At 48.5% G+C, this 18,983-nt stretch overlaps 1 protein-coding gene across 3 annotated transcripts in view; it reads left to right on the top strand.

The window, feature by feature from the left end:
- Positions 1-8,541: 8,541 nt before the first annotated feature.
- LOC116978215 (vascular endothelial growth factor C-like) overlaps positions 8,542-18,983 on the top strand; it is a 42,919-nt gene continuing 32,477 nt past the window's right edge. The window contains exon 1 of one of the 3 annotated variants that reach the window (XM_033029202.1): positions 8,542-8,834. In XM_033029202.1, coding sequence (XP_032885093.1) covers positions 8,664-8,834 — 171 coding nt within the window. In that variant the 5' untranslated portion in view covers positions 8,542-8,663. The remainder of the gene's footprint in view (positions 8,835-18,983) is intronic. The other 2 variants (XM_033029201.1, XM_033029200.1) reach the window with 2 other exon arrangements.

Genomic DNA, 18,983 nt, shown 5'->3' with positions numbered 1-18,983 from the left:
TGCTTCAGCAGGGCAGTCGACTAAAGGGAGGAATGGCGATGGATTGGATGCCACGTGCTGTTGCTTTTCCCCACCCAGCGGTCTGTGTGGATTCAGCCGCATGACCGGGACATCGCATAATTGCAAACAGATTCTGTTGTTTGTCCGAGGATGGATTTAATGAACCAAAGCATGTGTTTCTGTCACGCTTTGGCTGACTGTCCATGTCTGGATCTGGACCTGGATATAGTGCGCTGAACAGCTCTAGATAGAGAGAGCATCACTCAGCACTGGACAATGTTTACATTTATACCAAGCCAATTAACCTACAAACCTGCACATATTTGGAGTGTGGGAGGAAACCGAAGATCTCGGAGAAAACCCACGCAGGTCACGGGGAGAACGTGCAAACTCCATACAGACAGCACCCGTGGTCGGGATTGGACCCGCGTCTCTGGCGCTGCATTCGCTGTAAGGCAGCAACTCTACCGCTGCGCCACCGTGCCCGCCAACACTGACACCACCTACTGGTTTTGTTGACATTTATCCCCCTTCAAGGGCAGACAAACACGTGCTCACAGACCACGATGTGCCGACCACACACATCAGCTACATGTTTAGTTTAGTTTAGTTTAGAGATACAGCGCAGAAAACAGGCCCTTCAGCCCCTCGAGTCTGTGCCGACCAGCGATCCCCGCACAGTAACACTATCCTACACACACTAGATACAATTTACATTTACCGAAGGTACTCCTGTACCTTCTTCCCCATGATAGCAGCGAGATGAGAGCGTGGCCAGGGTGGTGTGGGTCTCTGATGATGCTGGCTGCCTTTTAGAGGCAGAGCCTCCTATAGATCCCTTCGATGGTGGGGAGATCAGTACTGTGATGGACCTTCGATGGTGGGGAGGTCAGTACAGGAGCAGGGAGGTTCTACTGCAGTTGTACAGGGTCTTGGTGAGACCACACCTGGAGTATTGCCTACAGTTTTGGTCTCCTAATCTGAGGAAAGACATTCTTGCCATAGAGAGAGTACAGAGAAGGTTCACCAGACTGATTCCTGGGATGTCAGGACTTTCATATGAAGAAAGACTGGATAGACTCGGCTTGTACTCGCTAGAATTTAGAAGATTGAGGGGGGATCTTATAGAAACTTACAAAATTCTTAAGGGGTTGGACAGGCTAGATACAGGAAGGTTGTTCCCGATGTTGGGGAAGTCCAGAACAAGGGGTCACAGCTTAAGGATAAGGGGGAAATCTTTTAGGACCGAGATGAGGAAAACATTTTTTACACAGAGAGTGGTGAATCTGTGGAATTCTCTGCCACAGAAGGTAGTTGAGGCCAGTTCATTGGCTATATTTAAGAGGGAGTTAGATGTGGCCCTTGTGGCTAAAGGGATCAGGGGGTATGGAGAGAAGGCAGGTACAGGATACTGAGTTGGATGATCAGCAACGATCATATTGAATGGCGGTGCAGGCTAGAAGGGCCGAATGGCCTCCTCCTGCACCTATTGTCTATGTTTCTATGTTTCTATGTTACTGTGATGGACTGGGCATTGCCCACCACTCATTGTAGATCCATTCGATGGTGGGGAGTCTGCCGTTTGTACATGTGTTGGATCTTTGACAGCATCTTATACACTGTCCGACAGAAGTGTGGTGGGACCAGTGAAATGTTGCCGTGACATAGAATGGAAGAAGCTTCGATTTTTCCGGATTTTTCTTTAAAATGCTTGGGATCTTCCCGTTTATAATTCTCCAATAGAATGTAGCTACTTTCACCCAAAAATGCAACTAATCATCTCGAGGGTTACAAAAATGCTGGAGAAACTCAGCGGATCAGGCAGCATCTATGGAGCGGAGGAAATAAGCAACGTTTCAGGCTGAGACCCTTCTTCAGACTGATGCACAGTGCGGGGGGGGGGGGGGGGCAGGAAGAAGAAAGGATGAGGAGGAGCCCGAGGGCTGAGGGAGAGCTGGGAAGGGGAGGAGAAAGCAGGGACTACCTGAAATTGGAGAATTCAATGTTCATACCGCTGGGGTGCAAACTGCCCAAGCGAAATATGAGGTGCTGCTCCTCCAATTTACGGTGGGACTCACTCTGGCCATGGAGGAGGCCCAGGACAGAAAGGTCGGATTGGGAATGGGAGGGGGAGTTGAAGTGCTGAGCCACCGGGAGATCAGGTTGGTTAATGCGGACCGAGCGGAGGTGTTGGGCGAAACGATCGCCAAGCCTGCGCTTGGTCTCACCGATGTAGATCAGCCCACATCCTAACCCAGAAACAAAGACAGAACCATTTAGAGGTACCGTCCATCATGTTTCAATGGAAACAAATCTAAAATGAAAGACAGATGTTTGACAAATTTCTATTTGACTCGGTGGGCCGAAGGGCCTGTTTCAATGCTGTAACTCTATACTACAATAGTGTGTGAACGGCTGATCACTGGTCAGCATGGGCTCGGTGGGCCGAAGGGCCTGTTTGTGTGCTGTAACTAAACTAAACTAAAGCTTCTTCCAACCAAGCATAGGGTCAGCGCTGTGTGCCTCAGTTGTCTGTCTCCGACTGAGCAACAGTCCACTGACAATCCTCAATTCCAGAAGGAATGTGGGGACAACAATAAGCTGGTGGTAAATTTAATTTTAAACTGCCTGGGGAATAAACTTTATCCTTGCAAAAAAAAAAAAGCCTCCTTCTGTTTCCAATCAAAATCCTTCCAGGGAGCCAGTCCAATAGAAATTTGTCAAACATCTGTCTTTCATTTTAGATTTGTTTCCATGGAAACATGACGGACGGTACCTCTGAATGATTAGTTGCATTTTTGGGTGAAAGTAGCTACATTCTATTGGAGAATTATAAACGGGAAAATCCCAAGCATTTTAAAGAAAAATCCGGAGAAATCGAAGCTTCTTCCATTCTATGTCACGGCAAAATTTCACTGGTCCCACCACACTTCTGTCGGACAGTGTATAAGATGCTGTCAAAGATCCAACACATGTACAAACGGCAGATTCCCCACCATCGAATGGATCTACAATGAGTGGTGTGCACTGCCAGGTCCATCACAGTACTGACCTCCCCACCATCGAAGCTCCATCACAGATACTGACCTCCCCACCATCGAAGGACCATCACAGTACTGACCTCCCCACCATCGAAGGTCCATCACAGTACTGACCTCCTCACCATCGAAGGTCCATCACAGATACTGACCTCCCCACCATCGAAGGGATCTACAGGAGGCGCTGCCTCAAAGGCAGCCAGCATCATCCGAGACCCACACCACCCTGGCCACGCCCTCATCTCGCTGCTACCACGGGGAAGAAGGTACAGGAGCCTGAAAACCGTGACCTCCAGGTTCAAGAACAGCTTCTTCCCAACAACCATCAGGCTGTTGAACACTGCACAACACTGACCTCAGCAACTGTGATCTTCTGTGGACCGTGTCTGTGTCGCTACGGACTTTGGTTCAGTATTATTATGATTACTGAGTTTTAGTTGTTAATTTGTTGTATTTTTGATTATTCTATATTTACCTGTATGTCATTGAGTTAACAGGCATGTTAAGATGCAGAATGTCCATCCTTATAAAGAATGAATTTGTGTAACTTCTAACTACTTCCAATAGGGAGAATATGCAAACTCCGTACAGACAGCACCCGGAGTCAGGATAGAACCCGGGCCTCTGGTGCTGTGAGGCAGCAACTCTACCGCTGCGCCACCATGCCACTCTCTCTATCTGAGTGAGCCGCCGACTTGCCTAGGCTTTGAGTGACAGTCATGCTCCACGGAAACAGGCCCTTCTACCCGTCTTGTCCATACTGACCCCATCCAAGAGTCTCTGCCTGTTGTTCCACGAGAATATACTTACATTTAAAGACACAGAGTGCTGGAGTAACTCAGCGAGTCAGGCAGAGTTTACATTTTTACATATTCCGATTGACATTTTTCCCGTCGAGGCCAGGAGCTACTTATCTGAACATTTTATGCTTTATTTCTCGACTTATTCTCGACTACTAAAAGTCTAAAAATGTCAAAAGACTTTGAAATTAAAACCACCAGCTTCAACTGATGACGTCGCAATGGCTCAGCTAGCAGAGACCAGTCTCGCTAAAGATTTCATCCTACATTTGAAACGTTATTCGCGATTAAAGCTTTAAAAATGCCAACTTTCACAAGAATTTTACATATTCTGATTCATATTTTCCCCCTAGACGCAGAGATCATTTTCACTGAACATTTTATTCTTTATTTCTCGACTTATTACTGATTAAAGGTTTAAAAAATCAAAATACCTTCAATTTCAAACCGACCAGCTTCAACTGATGATGTCACAATGGACAGACTAGCAGGGGGAGGGGCGAATTGCTATTGCAGCACACAGGGCCAGTGCAATTGGAATTTTTTTTTTAGATCACTGAGGAAGGCAAGGGGAGTGCTGGAATCTTACATTCGGGAACGGCTTAAATTGGAGGGCCACACCTCCCGTGGGGGCTACGGGTAGGGAATGGGTGCGTTGGGGAGCAGACCCATTGGGTCTGCACTTGGTCTAATAATTATTAAGTCTGATCTTGTACGCGTGTGTGTGTGTGTGTGTGTATATGTGGTTGTCTTTACATCTTCGCAAAAACACTACGCGGTAACAATTACATTTTTACATATTCTGATTCACATTTTTCCCCTCGCGGCAGAGTACACCTTCACTGAACATTTTATGCTTTATTTCTCGACTTATTACTGATTAAAGTTTTTAAAAGTCAAAAGACTTTGAATTTAAAATGACCAGCTTCAACTGATGTTGTCACAATGGCTCGACTAGTAGCGATCAGCTCCACTGAAGATCGATACAAAGTTCAAAGACAGAAACACTCTGAACAGGAGGGGAAGGGCCAATTGTTATTGCAGTTGGAACTGCTGCGGCTGGCAGGGGAAGTGCAATTGGAATTTTGTTTTAAGCCCACTGCTGAGGTAGGCAGGGGAGTGAGTGCTGGAATCTTACGTTGGGGAACGGCTTGAGTTGGAGGGCCGCGCCTCCCATGGGGGCTAGGGGTGGGGAACGGGTGCTTTGGGGGAGCAGGCCCAATGGCACTTGGTCTAGTATATGTACATGTATAAACTAGACTAAGTGGGACCCATTGGGTCCCATGTTCACACGAGAGGGCTGGTCCCCCAACGCAATATTCCACCTCTCCACCAATTCCAATATTGGTGACCAGTGGGGGGGGGGGGGCTTTCTGGAGCGCTAGTATCTGTGTTGTGGGCCGAAGGGACTGGTTTACAGAGGGCTAGTATGGACATTTTGTGGGCCAAATGGATTCTCGGACTGGCCAGCTCAGTCACTCAGGCCTGGTGGACTGGCAGCTCAGTCACTCAGGCCTAGTGGACCGGCGGCTAGGTCACTCAGGGCTGGTGGGCTTGCGGTTCACTCATGGCTATTCCTTGAAATTCCATTTCAAGCAGTGTGCAGGCCACCAAATTCAGTTTCATAGCATTTCGGGCAGAGTGCAGGTCACCAAATTGCCAAACAACTCATTATATAGTCATTAAGGACTAACAAATCATTTATTGCAAGTACATTGCAGACACACAGTTCAGTTGGTTCACAGCTTAGAATCACAGTTGTGGACTCTCCCTCGCGATCTTTCAGAGTGACTGACTCATGTCCAGGCATCCTGGGTTTTATAGTCCTGCTCCCCCTCCCCCCGAAGGGGCGTTACCTTCATCCTGGCGATTGACAGGCGAGAGGACCAATCAGCTGATCTCAAGATTTTTTAAACACTCATAGCTTTTTTATTTTTCATCGATCGGAAAAATCCTCGGGGCTGCCTCAGTGGAAGAGGACTGTGAGTAAGATGGCCAAAAATCATAGCGATATAGGGTAGTGTTTTTTTTCTAAAATCAATAAACAGCGCAGGCAGGAAGTGGTCAAGATGAGACTTGTAGTTATATAGATGTGTGTATTTAACTGTAAACAATTAACTTTTTTCCCTCGTTTATGATATAGTTTCCAGTGTACTATGTTTACATATCCTGTTGTGTTGCTGCAAGTAAGAATTTCATTGTTCCAGCCTGGACCTATGAAAATAAAACTCTTTGACTTTCGCCTCCTGACTAATCCAGGCATCATTCTGGTAAACATTCTCAGCACCCACTCCAAAGCCCCCACATCCTTCGTGTAATGGGTGGTGACCAGAACTGCACGCAATAGTCCACATGCAGCCTGGTGTGGTGACGGGGCCAGACATGAGGGTGGAGGACACCTGGCACCCTCCCAGCGAGACGGAAGGGGCAGGAGATGGAAAAACAGACGGCAGCTGTGACAACATTGGTGCACACAGCTCCTTGACTCAGTAGCAGCCAGAGGTCTTTGGGTCTGAGTCTCCCATGTGGGCTATGTCTCCCAGACAGACATCAGTATGTTTATTTGTGTTTATAAGTCTTGATCTTTCCCTGCAGTAGTTAAAATATTACTTGTTGGCCATCTAGTGGCAACATTTGAATACAGGCAACCAGAATACACCAGGTCGTTCAGAAGGATAAGAATGCACCAACAACTGCAGGTAGCAAGAATATGCGTGTAGGGACGAACTACAGATGCTGGTTTAAACTGAAGACAGACACAAAAAGCCGGAGTAACTCAGCGGGACAGACAGCGTCTCTGGAGAAAAGGAATGGGTGACGTTTCGGGTCGAGACCCTTCTTCAGACTAGTCAGGGGAAAGGGAATCGAGAGATATAGACGGTGATGTAGAGAGATAAAGAACAATGAATGAAAGATATGGAAAATAGTAACGATGATAATAGAAACAGACAATAGACAATAGACAATAGATGCAGGAGTAGGCCATTCGGCCCTTCGAGCCAGCACCGCTATTCAATGTGATCATGGCTGATCATCCACAATCAGTACCCCGTTCCTGCCCTCTCCCCATATCCCCTGACTCTGCTATCTTTAAGAGCTCTATCTAGCTCTGTCTTGAAAGTATCCAGAGAACCTGCCTCCACCGCCCTCTGAGGCAGAGAATTCCACAGACTCACAACTCTCTGTGAGAAAAAGTGTTTCCCCGTCTCCATTCTAAATGGCTTACCCCTTATTCTTAAACTGTGGCCCCTGGTTCTGGACTCCCCCCAACATCGGGAACATGTTTCCTGCCTCGAGCGTGTCCAAACCCTTAACAATCTTATATGTTTCAATAAGATACCCTCTCATCCTTCTAAACTCCAGAGTGTACAAGCCCAGCTGCTCCATTCTATCAGCATATGACAGTCCCGCCATCCCAAGAATTAACCTTGTAAACCTACGCTGCACTCCCTCAATGGCAAGAATGTCCTTCCTCAAATTAGGGGACCAAAACTGCACACAATATTTCAGGTGTGGTCTCACTAGGGCTCTGTACAACTGCAGAAGGACCTCTTTGCTCCTATACTTGACTCCTCTTGTTATAAAGGCCAACATGTCATTCGCTTTCTTCACTACCTGCTGAACCTGCATGCTTACTTTCATAGGCCATTGTTAGCTGTTTGTTTGGGTGAAAAGGGATAGAGAGAGAGAAGAAATGCCGGGGTTACTTGAAGTTAAAGAAATAAATATATTCATACCACTGGATTGTAAGATGCCCAAGAGAAATATGACATGGTGTTCCTCCAATTTTCGTTTAGCCTCACTCTGTTAGATTTACAATCCGTCCCTTTAGACAGACACAAAATGCTGGAGTAACTCAGCGGGTCAGGCAGCATCTGTGGAGAACATGGATAGGTGACGTTTCACAGAGTGCTGGAGTAACTCAGCGGATCTGGCAGCATCTCTGAAGAGAAGGAATGGGTGACGTTTTGGGTCGAGACCCTTCTTCAGACGTCTGCAGCTTCCTACACACTTTTCTTTCGCCTTGTTTTCCTGGCTGCTTTTGGGCAAATGGTTCATTTTCCCCATACTTACAGCTTTAGAGATAGAATTTGACTTTTGCTATTGCAATGAAGGTTCTCAAGTGAATATTGAACCAACTGGAGTAACTCAGCCTGACCCGCTGAGTTACTCCAGCACTCTGTGAAACGTCACCTATCCATGTTCTCCACAGATGCTGCCTGACCCGCTGAGTTACTCCAGCACTCTGTGCCTATCTTTGACTGTGTATACTGTCTCAGTGTCCCACTGCTGTACACTTGTGCTGTAACTGAGATGCTTGTCTAACATGTATCTATAGTGTGGAAAGGAACAACAAGATGCTGGTTTAAACCGAAGATGGACACAAAATGCTGGAGGTAACAGCGGCTCAGGCAGCATTGTCACCGTGAAGCGATAGTTGTAGGAACTGGGCAAGAAAACTAATTTCACTGTATCTCGCTGCATTTGACAATAAAGTGAACCATTGAATAGAAAGTGGGCCGAAAGGCCTGTTGAGGCAGGCAGACAGACAGACCCGGGTAAAGCAGATAGCCATGGGTAAGATGGGGTGGGGCAGGGTAAGGCAGTCCCGGGTTAGGCAGGGCAGACTGGGCAGTCCCGGGATAGCCGGGTTAGGGCAGGATAAGCGGAGGTCTGTGTGTGTGTGTCCCCGCCTCTCCCCGCCCCACTTGCACTCGTGTTCCCAGCTCCAGCTCCAGCAGCAGCGGCGGGGAATGCTGGCGTGTGTTCACTAGCCGGGGCCACAGCGCGTTGTGTTCACACACAGGGGGCGGCAGTGGCAGCGATGCGGCCGGGACAACAGCGGCTGGCGGACCCGCTCTGCCAACGCTCCCCGCCGGGCTACTGCCCGATCCTCTCCCTCTCCCTCATCCTCCTCTCCCTCCTCACCCTCTCCGCCGCTCACCAGCCCGACCACCCCGGCCACCCGCACCGCCGCGACCAGGCTCACAGTCAGGTAAAGATGCCCCACTGTCGGGGCCCGCCGGGCAGTCTATGGACTGTGAGTGAGTGTGTGTGTGTGTGTATAAGTGTGTATGGGTGTGTGTGTATAAGTGTGTATGGGTGTGTGTATAAGTGTGTATGGGTGTGTGTATAAGTGTGTATGGGTGTGTGTATAAGTGTGTATGGGTGTGTGTATAAGTGTGTATGGGTGTGTGTATAAGTGTGTGTGTGTATATAAGTGTGTGTGAGTGTATTGGAGACTGTGTGTATAAAGTGGGTCATATTTACTCAAAAGACTTTGAAGAGTTTGTTTGAAGGGTTTTATGTGTGTACGTGTGAGTGTGTATCTGTGCGTAAAGTGGATCATATTTACTTAAAGACTTTAGAATTTTTTGTCGTTTTATATTTATATATAAGTATGTGTATAAAGGCCACGTCTATTCAAAATACTTTAAAGATTTTGTTTAAAGTGTTTATATATATATATGTGTGTGTGTATAAAGTATCAATTCAACACTCTTAAGAGTTTGAAGTGTTATATGTGTTGTGTGCAAAGCGGGTTCTTTCTATTCAAACTATATATATATACATATATTCAAAAGACGTTTAAGAATTTGTTTGGAGTGATATGTAGATAATGTGTGTGTATATGCGTGTGTGTGGGGGGGAGGGTGCGTGTGTGGGGGGATTTTGTGTGGGTGGGTGTGCGTAGGCGGGAGGGTGTGAGTGTGTATGGGTATGTGTGTGGGGGGTGTGTGTGGGGTGTGTGGGGGGGGTGTGGTGGGGAGTGGGTGTGTGGGGGGGTGTGTGTGGGGTGTGTGTGTGGGGTGTGTGTGTGTGTGGGGGGGGTGTGTGTGGGGGGGGGGTGGGGTGTGGTGGGGGGGGGGGGGTGGGTGTGTGTGTGTGTGGGGGGGGGTGGTGTGTGTTGTGGGGGTGTGTGTGTGGGGGGGGGGTTGTGGGGGTGTGTGTGTGTGTGGGTGGGGGGTGGGTGTGGGGGTGGGTGTGTGTGTGTGGGGGGGGGTGTGTGTGTGTGTGTGTGGGGGGGGGGGTGTGTGGGGGGGGGGGGGTGTGTGTGTGGGGGGGGCTGGGTGTGGGGGGGTGTTGTGTGTGGGGGGGGGGGTGTGTGTGGGGGGGTGGGGGTGTGGGGTTGGGGGGTGTGGGGGACTCAGGCAGCATCTCTGGAGAGAAGAAATGGGTGACGGGTCTGACCCAAAACATGGTGTATCCACGTTCCCCCGGGCCGCTGCTGCGTGCTCCAGCGCTGTGAGTCGGGCCAGGGTCTCCGTGTGTGGGTCGTGGACCTGATCTAGTGTTGGGGTCACAGGCCGGCAGCTCCAATGCACCAGTCGTGGCCGCTGTGTCGGGGCGCGGGCAGCCGCTGTGACATTGGAGAGCCGACACACACCACACCGCTGCGCCACCGTGCCACTCTCTGTCCCAGTAAATACATCCGTCAGCCCACAACTTGTCTAGGCTTTAAGTCACAGTCATGCTGCACGGAAACAGGCCCTTCTACCCGTCTTGTCCATACTGACCCCATCCAAGGCTCTCTGCCCGGTGTTCCAGGATAATCTATTTACATTTAAAGACACACAGAGTGCTGGAGTAACTCAGCGGGTCAGGCAGCATCTGTGGAGAACATGGATAGGTGACGTTTCACAGAGTGCTGGAGTAACTCAGCGGGTGCAGCAGCATCTATGGAGCTAAGGAAATAGGCAACGTTTCGGGTCGAAACCCTTCCGGGTTTCGGCCCGAAACGTTGCCTATTTCCAGAAGGGTTTCGGATCGAAACGTTGCCTATTTCCTTCGCTCCATAGATGCTGCTGCACCATAACTCAGCGGGTCAGGCAGCATCTGTGGAGAACATGGATAGGTGACGTTTCACAGAGTGCTGGAGTAACTCAGCGGGTCGGGCAGCATCTGTGGAGAGAAGGAATGGGTGACGTTTCGGGTCGAGACCCTTCTACAGACTAGAGTCAGGGGAAAGGGAAACGAGAGATATAGACGGTGATGTAGAGAGATAGAACAAATGAATGAAAGATATGAGTGGGGGAGCAGGAGGAATCACAGGGGGGGGGCAGTGAGAGAGTGTTGTAGAACTCTGGTTGGAGAGCGGAGGAGAATAAAGTTGGTGACATGCTGTCAGGAGATAGTGTTTCATGCTGACTGATGGGTTTAATGGATTCAACCTTGAATGACCGGGCTAGATCATCACTTCTTCACAAACGTCACCACAGATAAAGTGGTCATAGAGTGATACAATGTGGAAACAGGCCCTTCGGCCCAACTTGCCCACACCGGCCAACATGTCCCAGCTACACCAGTCCCACCTGCCAGCGTTTGGTCCATATCACTACGAACCTGTCCGGTCCATGTACCTGTCTGACAGTTTCTTAAATGTTGGGATAGTCCCAGCCTCAACTACCTCCTCTGGCAGCTCATTGCATACACCCACTACCCTCTGCATGGAAAATTTACCCCTCAGGTTCCTATTAAATCTTCTCCCCTTCAGTGCCCTCCATAATGTTTGGGACAAAGACCCACCATTTATTTATTTGCCTCTCTACTCCACAATTTGAGATTTATAATAGAAAAATCACATTTTTATACATTTTGGTTTCACCATGTAGAAATTACAGCAGTGTTTATATATAGTCCCCCCATTTCAGGGCAGCATAATGTTTGGGACACAGCAATGTCATGTAAATGAAAGTAGTCATTATTGTTGCATATCTTTTGCATGCAATGACTGCTTGAAGTCTGCGATTCATGGACATCACCATCTTTAGCTTATGCTTGTTTTGGGGGCTAGTCCCCTTCAGTTTTCTCTTCAGCATATAAAAGGCATGCTCAATTGGGTTCAGATCGGATGATTGACTTGGCCACTCAAGAATTGACCATTTTTTAGCTTTGAAAAACTCCTTTGTTGCTTTAGGAGTATGTTTGGGATCATTGTCTTGCTGTAGAATGAACCGCCGGCCAATGGGTTTTGAGGCATTTGTTTGAACTTGAGCAGATAGGATGTGTCTATACACTTTAGAATTCATTATGCTACTGCCATCAGCTGTCGTATAATCAATGAAGATAAGTGAGCCAGTACCTTCAGCAGCCATAAATGCCCAAGTCATAACACCCTCACCACCGTGTTTCACAGATGAGGCGGTCTGCTTTGGATCTTGGGCAGTTGCTTCTCTCCTCCATACTTTGCTCGTGCCATCACTCTGATATAAGTTAATCTTTGTCTCATCTGTCCACAAGACCTTTTTCCAGAACTGTGGTTGCTGTTTTAAGTACTTCTTGGCAAACTGTAACCTGGCCATCCTGTTTTTGCGGCTAACCAGTGGTTTGCATCTTGCAGTGTAGCCTCTGTATTAACTGTTCATGAAGTCTTCTGCAGACAGTGGTCATTGACAAATCCACACCTGGCTCTCGGTTTAGAGGGATATGGGCCAAACGTGGGCAAGATGGGACTAGTGTAGATGGGGCATGGGCAAGTTGGGCTGAAGGGCCTGTTTCCGCGCTGTGTGACTAATAGGGCTGATACTGCCACCTGCCCAACTCAGGCTACAGGTTTCCATTCCACCGTGACCTTAGGCTGGGATCTGCCTCACTGTTCAGTGTGGGACAGGATGGTATATTTACAAAACTGAGGGAAAGCCGAAAATCACATGAGCCTTTATCTCAATTTATTAAATTTCACCCCATCATTGTCAACGACTCTGGGCCCAATAGCGCAGCGGGTAGAGCTGCTGCCTCACAGCGCCAGAGACCCGGGTTTGATCCCGATCTCGGGTGCTGTCTGTACGGAGTTTGCACGTTCTGCCCGTGACCGCGTGGGTTTTCTCCGGGTGCTCTGGTTTCCTCCCACACTATAAAGGCATACAGGTTTGTAGGTGAATCGGTCTCTGTATGTTATCCCCAGTATGTAGGACAGCGCTTGGGTACGCGGTGATCGCTGGTCGGCGTAGACTCGGTGGGCCGAAGGGCCTGTTTCCGTGCTGTATCTATTAACAAAATCTGCCATAGTAGGAGTTGAACTTAAACATAGACATAACGTAGTATTTCTGTGTATTCAACCCACTGGATTATAAGTGATACTACAATTCAGGCACTGACCCACTTATGTATAGACGGTTCAAAACACTAACTACTGACTCGATTCCAGAATCATTCTGCTGTATAAGAACTTTCATTTAACAGTGCTGGCATTTAAATACTGCTGAGGCCGTTACATAGCTTTGTGGCAACACCTGATAGCATCCCAAGGTCACAACAAACCATCGGCCCTAGAGGGCGGCGTCTTGGTGGAAGAGGCCCCATGTCAGCTTACTTAATTTTCCTTTTTCCACTGTTTCCAGTTGAGTCTAATTAAATCAAAATCTGTTTCTGATTTACAAATCGACATGTTTGTAGACCATCTAGCTTGCTCCACGCATCGTCCAATTTCCGACAAAGTCAGAAGTCTTGCTATCTGGGGTTGTGATCGGTGTTGTCGAGAGTTGACAAGGTGCCGCCACATGTTTAATAAGATCACAATCACTTTAGTTATTGTTTACATTCCACAAGGCAGGCCCGTGACTGACGGGTACAGTTCACTGTTGTTCAAAAGGGAACTGCAGATGCTGGAATATCGAAGGTACACAAAATTGCTGGGGAAACTCAGCGGGTGCAGCAGCATCTATGGAGCGAAGGAAATAGGCGACGTTTCGGGCTGAAACCCTTCTGGAAATAGGCAACGTTTCGGGCCGAAACCCTTCCGGGTTTCGGCCCGAAACGTCGCCTATTTCCTTCGCTCCATAGATGCTGCTGCACCCGCTGAGTTTCCCCAGCAATTTTGGGTACAGTTCACTTATTGGCCTTGTGCGAGAGCTGAAATACATGTATTGATCACCGCGTTTACGCGCTTCCTTCCGTCATGGTGCCCAACGCAGGCGACAATCAGCGACTAGCCACAAAGACACATCTACAATCACACGTCACACTCACATCTCTACTCCTACAGCAACATGTCTTTTCTCTTGCACTAAACATTATTCCCTTCTCCTGTATCTGTACACTGTAAATGGCTCGATTGTAGACACTCGGCTTGTACTCGCTAGAATTTAGAAGATTGAGGGGGGGATCTTATAGAAACTTACAAAATTCTTAAGGGGTTGGACAGGCTAGATGCAGGAAGATTGTTCCCGATGTTGGGGAAGTCCAGAACAAGGGGTCACAGTTTAAGGATAAGGGGGAAGTCTTTTAGGACCGAGATGAGTAAAACATTTTTCACACAGAGAGTGGTGAATCTCTGGAATTCTCTGCCACAGAAGGTAGTTGAGGCCAGTTCATTGGCTATATTTAGGAGGGAGTTAGATGTGGCTCTTGTGGCTAAAGTGATCAGGGGGTATGGAGAGAAGGCAGGGATGGGATACTGAGTTGGATGATCAGCCATGATCATATTGAATGGCGATGCAGGCTCGAAGGGCCGAATGGCCTACTCCTGCACCTATTTTCTATGTCTATGTTTCTATGTATTGTCTTTCCGCGCAACAGAGCTTTTCACTGTACCTCGGTACACATGACAATAAATTCAACTGAAAATCACTTTGAAAATATCTACTAACTTGGCCTCCACAGCCTTCTGTGGCAATGAATTCCACAGATTCACCACCCTCTGGCTAAAGAAATTCCTCCTCATTTCCTTACTAAAGGTACGTCCTTTTATTCTGAGGCTGTGCCCTCTGGTCCTAGACTCTCCCACTGGTGGAAGCTGTTTGATGGGTGGACATCTGGGGGTTGTTCTGATTAAAGATTCATTGACCATTGGAATGTGTGTGTGTTGTGCGTGTGTAGGCTTGCTGTGGGGATTCAGGGAGCTGGTGGTCAGTCCTCACAGAGGTTGGCAGCAGACTGACCACAGGGCAAGGACAGTAATGCCCCTGTCCCACTTAGGAAACCTGAACAGAAACCTCTGGAGACTTTGCGCCCCACCCAAGGTTTCCGTGCGGTTCCCGGAGGTTGCAGTTGGTTGCTGGAGGTTGCAGGTAGTGGAAGCAGGTAGGGAGACTGACAAAACCTCCGGGAACCGCACGGAAACCTTGGGTGGGGCGCAAAGTCTCCAGAAATTGCCGTTCAGGTTTCCTAAGTGGGACAGGGGCATAACAGAAAGTGGTGCAAGTGAAACATTCACCAATACATGTGGGGCAGACGAGAGGTCTAAGGTCAAGAGCATTTAATTGTCAACAAGACAATGACATTCTCATTTGCTGCTGGACAAAAAATGCTGGAGAAACTCAGCGGGTGAGGCAGCATCTATGGAGCGAAGGAATAGGTGACGTTTCGGGTCGAAACCCTTCTTCAGATGCTGCAGCTTCACAGCCATGTTAACATTACAACACACACAATCATATAATAATCAATAATACCATAAATTAATAACAGATTAAACATAGCAGTGCAGAACCGATGTCTACAGTGCACAGACCCTCTCTATAGTAGATTGTGTCGATGATGTTCCAAAGTGACACAGAGAGTTGTGTAAGAAGGAACTGCAGATGCTGGTTTACACTGAAGATAGTCGCAACAAGCTGGAGTAACTCAGTGGGTCCACACACAGGATCTTATTGAGTCCACGCACAAGATTAGGAGTTGTTCAGCCAGAGCTCGGCATCTGCACACAATGGTGTCTGTCTTGTTGCTACTTGTGCGTGGTGGTGGAAAGATTGGTGGAGACAGGGCCGCGATCGACGTGAACGCTCTTTCCTTGACCCCACTCATCACCCAGAGTAGAGGAACCAAGAACCAGGGGACACAGGTTTAAGGTCAGGGGGGAAAGATTTAATAGGAATCTGTGGGGCAGCTTTTTCACACAGAAACATAGAAAATAGGTGCAGGAGTAGGCCATTCGGCCCTTCGAGCCTGCACCGCCATTCAATATGATCATGGCTGATCATCCAACTCAATATCCTGTACCTGCCTTCTCTCCATACCCCCTGATCCCTTTAGCCACAAGGGCCACATCTAACTCCCTCTTAAATATAGCCAATGAACTGGCCTCAACTACCTTCTGTGGCAGAGAATTCCAGAGATTCACCACTCTCTGTGTGAAAAATGTTTTCCTCATCTCGGTCCTAAAAGATTTCCCCCTTATCCTTAAACTGTGACCCCCTTGTTCTGGATCCTTAAACTATGATCCCTTGTTCTGGAGTGGAGAGGGTGGTGGTTGTATGGAACGAGCTGCCAGAGGAGGTAGTTGAGGCTGGGACTGCAACAACATTTAAAGGACATTTGGGCAGGTACATGGATAGCACAGGTTTAGAGGGATACGGGCCAAATATGGCAAGGTGGGACATTGGGCAGAGTGGGCACGTTGGAACAAAGGACCTGTTTCAGTGTTGTATGACTCTGACGCTATAACCACAGATACAGTCCACAGATGATCACAGTCGCTGAGGTCAGTGATGTGCAGTGTTCAACAGCCTGATGGTTGTTGGGAAGAAGCTGTTCTTCAACCTGCAGGTCACGGTTTTCAGGCTCCTGTACCTTCTTCCCCGTGGTAGCAGCGAGATGAGAGTGTGGCCAGGGTGGTGTGGGTCTCTGATGATGCTGGCTGCCTTTATGAGGCAGCGACTCCTGTAGATCCCCTCGATGGTGGGGAGATCAGTATCTGTGATGGACCTTCGATGGTGGGGAGGTCAGTACTGTGATGGACCGGGCAGTGTCCAGCACTCTCTGTAATCTCCTCTGCTCCTGGACATCTGGGTTGCTGAGCCAGCCCGACATGCACGCAGTGTAAAGTCTACAGTGCGTGTGTTGTTTAGAGTTCTACAGAGGTGTGAGCCTACAGTGCGCTCACTTTTTCCTTTTACAGTCACTTTCTCCTGTACGAAGGCTTCAATTTGCTGCTGGAATATTGTTTTAAACTTGCTCATTGAAATATGACCACTGTCATGTTTTCCCTGCCAAGTTGGGATTATATTTGTTGGGATCTTTGTTTCACGGACGTTCCAAGATGTTGGAGCCCCAGGCTACTGCTGCTGTGAAGCATCAACATAAGGCCGTGTCCCTACACACAGTTTATTACAGTGGTGTGACTTCTCAGCTGTAATATATCCTTCACTTCCAGCCTCCAATGTTTACTCAGTTTCATTGGCCTGACTGTGCAGACCTACAACTGGTGAAGGTCACTCGAGATGTTGGCCTCACGAGAAGCAGAGTTGGCCTTCAGCTACAGACACAGAGCCAGATGAGATAGTTTCATACACACCAGGCTGCCATGACACTCTCTAAACTTCTATTAGACTTTAGAGATACAGCGTGGAAACAGGCCCTTCGGCCCACCGAGCCCGTGCCGACCAGCGATCACCCCGTACACTAGCACTATCCTACACACACTAGGGACAATTTACAATTACACCAAGCCAATTAACCTACAAACCTGCATGTGTTTGGAGTGTGGGAGGAAACCGGAGCACCCAGAGAAAGACCATGGAGGTCACGTGGAGAACGTACAACTCCATACAGACAGCACCCGTAGTCAGGATCGAACCCGGGTCTCTGGCGCTGTGAGGCAGCAACTCTACCCGCTGCACCACCGTGCCAACCCAGTGTAAACTCCTTGCAGAGTAAAGAGTATAGATGGATAAATAGCGTGATGAGGGCAACACAGCGTAATGGTGAGAGCTTCAGGTGCGAAGTGCCAGCCGTTGGAGTAGCCACAACATTGGAGTTATCAGTGAGGTAGCGTTAGGAGGAAGAGGACTAAGCTGCATCTCCAAGAAGTGGTGATTGGTTCAGGACGGCTCTGGAGAAGAAGCTGCTCTTTAGTCTGGGCGCTCGCGTTTTCACGTGTGTAGGATAGTGTCGCTGGTCGGCACGGACTCTCAGGGAGAGGAAGAGAGGAAAGGGAATGGCCAGGGTGGCGGACATGACTGACGATACCTCCTCATGCCATGTAAGGAACTGCAGGTGCTGCTTTACAAGAATGACTCAAAGTGCCGCACACTTTGTACTGTGAAGGACTGGGCTCACAATAGACAATAGGTGCAGGAGTAGGCCAGTCGGCCCTTCGAGCCAGCACCGCCATTCAATGTGATCATGGCTGATCATCCACAATCAGTACCCTGTTCCTGCCTTCTCCCCATATCCCCTGACTCCGCTATCTTTAACACCCTTACACACACCCTTACACATTGAAACATATAAGATTGTTAAGGGCTTAGACACGCTAGAGGCAGGAAACATTTTTCCCGATGTTGGGGGAGTCCAGAACCAGGGGCCACAGTTTAAGAATAAGGGGTAAGCCATTTAGAACGGAGACGAGGAAACATTTTTTCGCACAGAGAGTGGTGAGTCTGTGGAATTAGAAACATAGAAACATAGAAAATAGGTGCAGGAGTAGGCCATTCGGCCCTTCGAGCCTGCACCGCCATTCGATATGATCATGGCTGATCATCCAACTCAGTAGCCCATCCCTGCCTTCTCTCCATACCCCCTGATCCCTTTAGCCACAAGGGCCACATCTAACTCCCTCTTAAATATAGCCAATAAACTGGCCTCAACTACCTTCTGTGGCAGAGAATTCCACAGATTCACCACTCTCTGTGTGAAAAAAAATTCTCATCTCGGTCCTAAAAGACTTCCCTCTTATCCTTAAACTGTGACCCCTAGTTCTGGACTTCCCCAACATCGGGAATAATCTTCCTGCATCTAGCCTGTCCAACCCCTTAAGGGAATTCTCTGCCTCAGAGGGAGATGGAGGCTGGTTCTCTGGATGCTTTCAAGAGAGCTAGATAGGGCTCTTAAAAATAGCGGAGTTAAGGGCTTGGACACGCTAGAGGCAGGCAACATGTTCCCGATGTTGGGGGAGTCCAGAACCAAGGGCACAGTTTAAGAATAAGGGGTAAGCCATTTAGAACGGAGACGAGGAAACACTTTTTCTCACAGAGAGTGGTGAGTCTGTGGAGGCCGATTCTCTGGATGCTTTCAAGAGAGAGCTAGATAGAGCTCTTAAAAATAGCGGAGTCAGGGGCTATGGGGAGAAGGCAGGAACGGGGTACTGATTGGGGATGATCAGCCATGATCACATTGAATGGCGGTGCTGGCTCGAAGGGCCGAATGGCCTACTCCTGCACCTATTGTCTATTGTCTATTGTCTTACACACACACACCCTTACACACA

Source organism: Amblyraja radiata, chromosome 11 (assembly GCF_010909765.2).
Source record: "Amblyraja radiata isolate CabotCenter1 chromosome 11, sAmbRad1.1.pri, whole genome shotgun sequence".
Taxonomy (NCBI): Eukaryota; Metazoa; Chordata; class Chondrichthyes; order Rajiformes; family Rajidae; genus Amblyraja; species Amblyraja radiata.
Note: the sequence above shows the minus strand (reverse complement) of the source record. Positions and strands in the feature narration are given on the sequence as shown.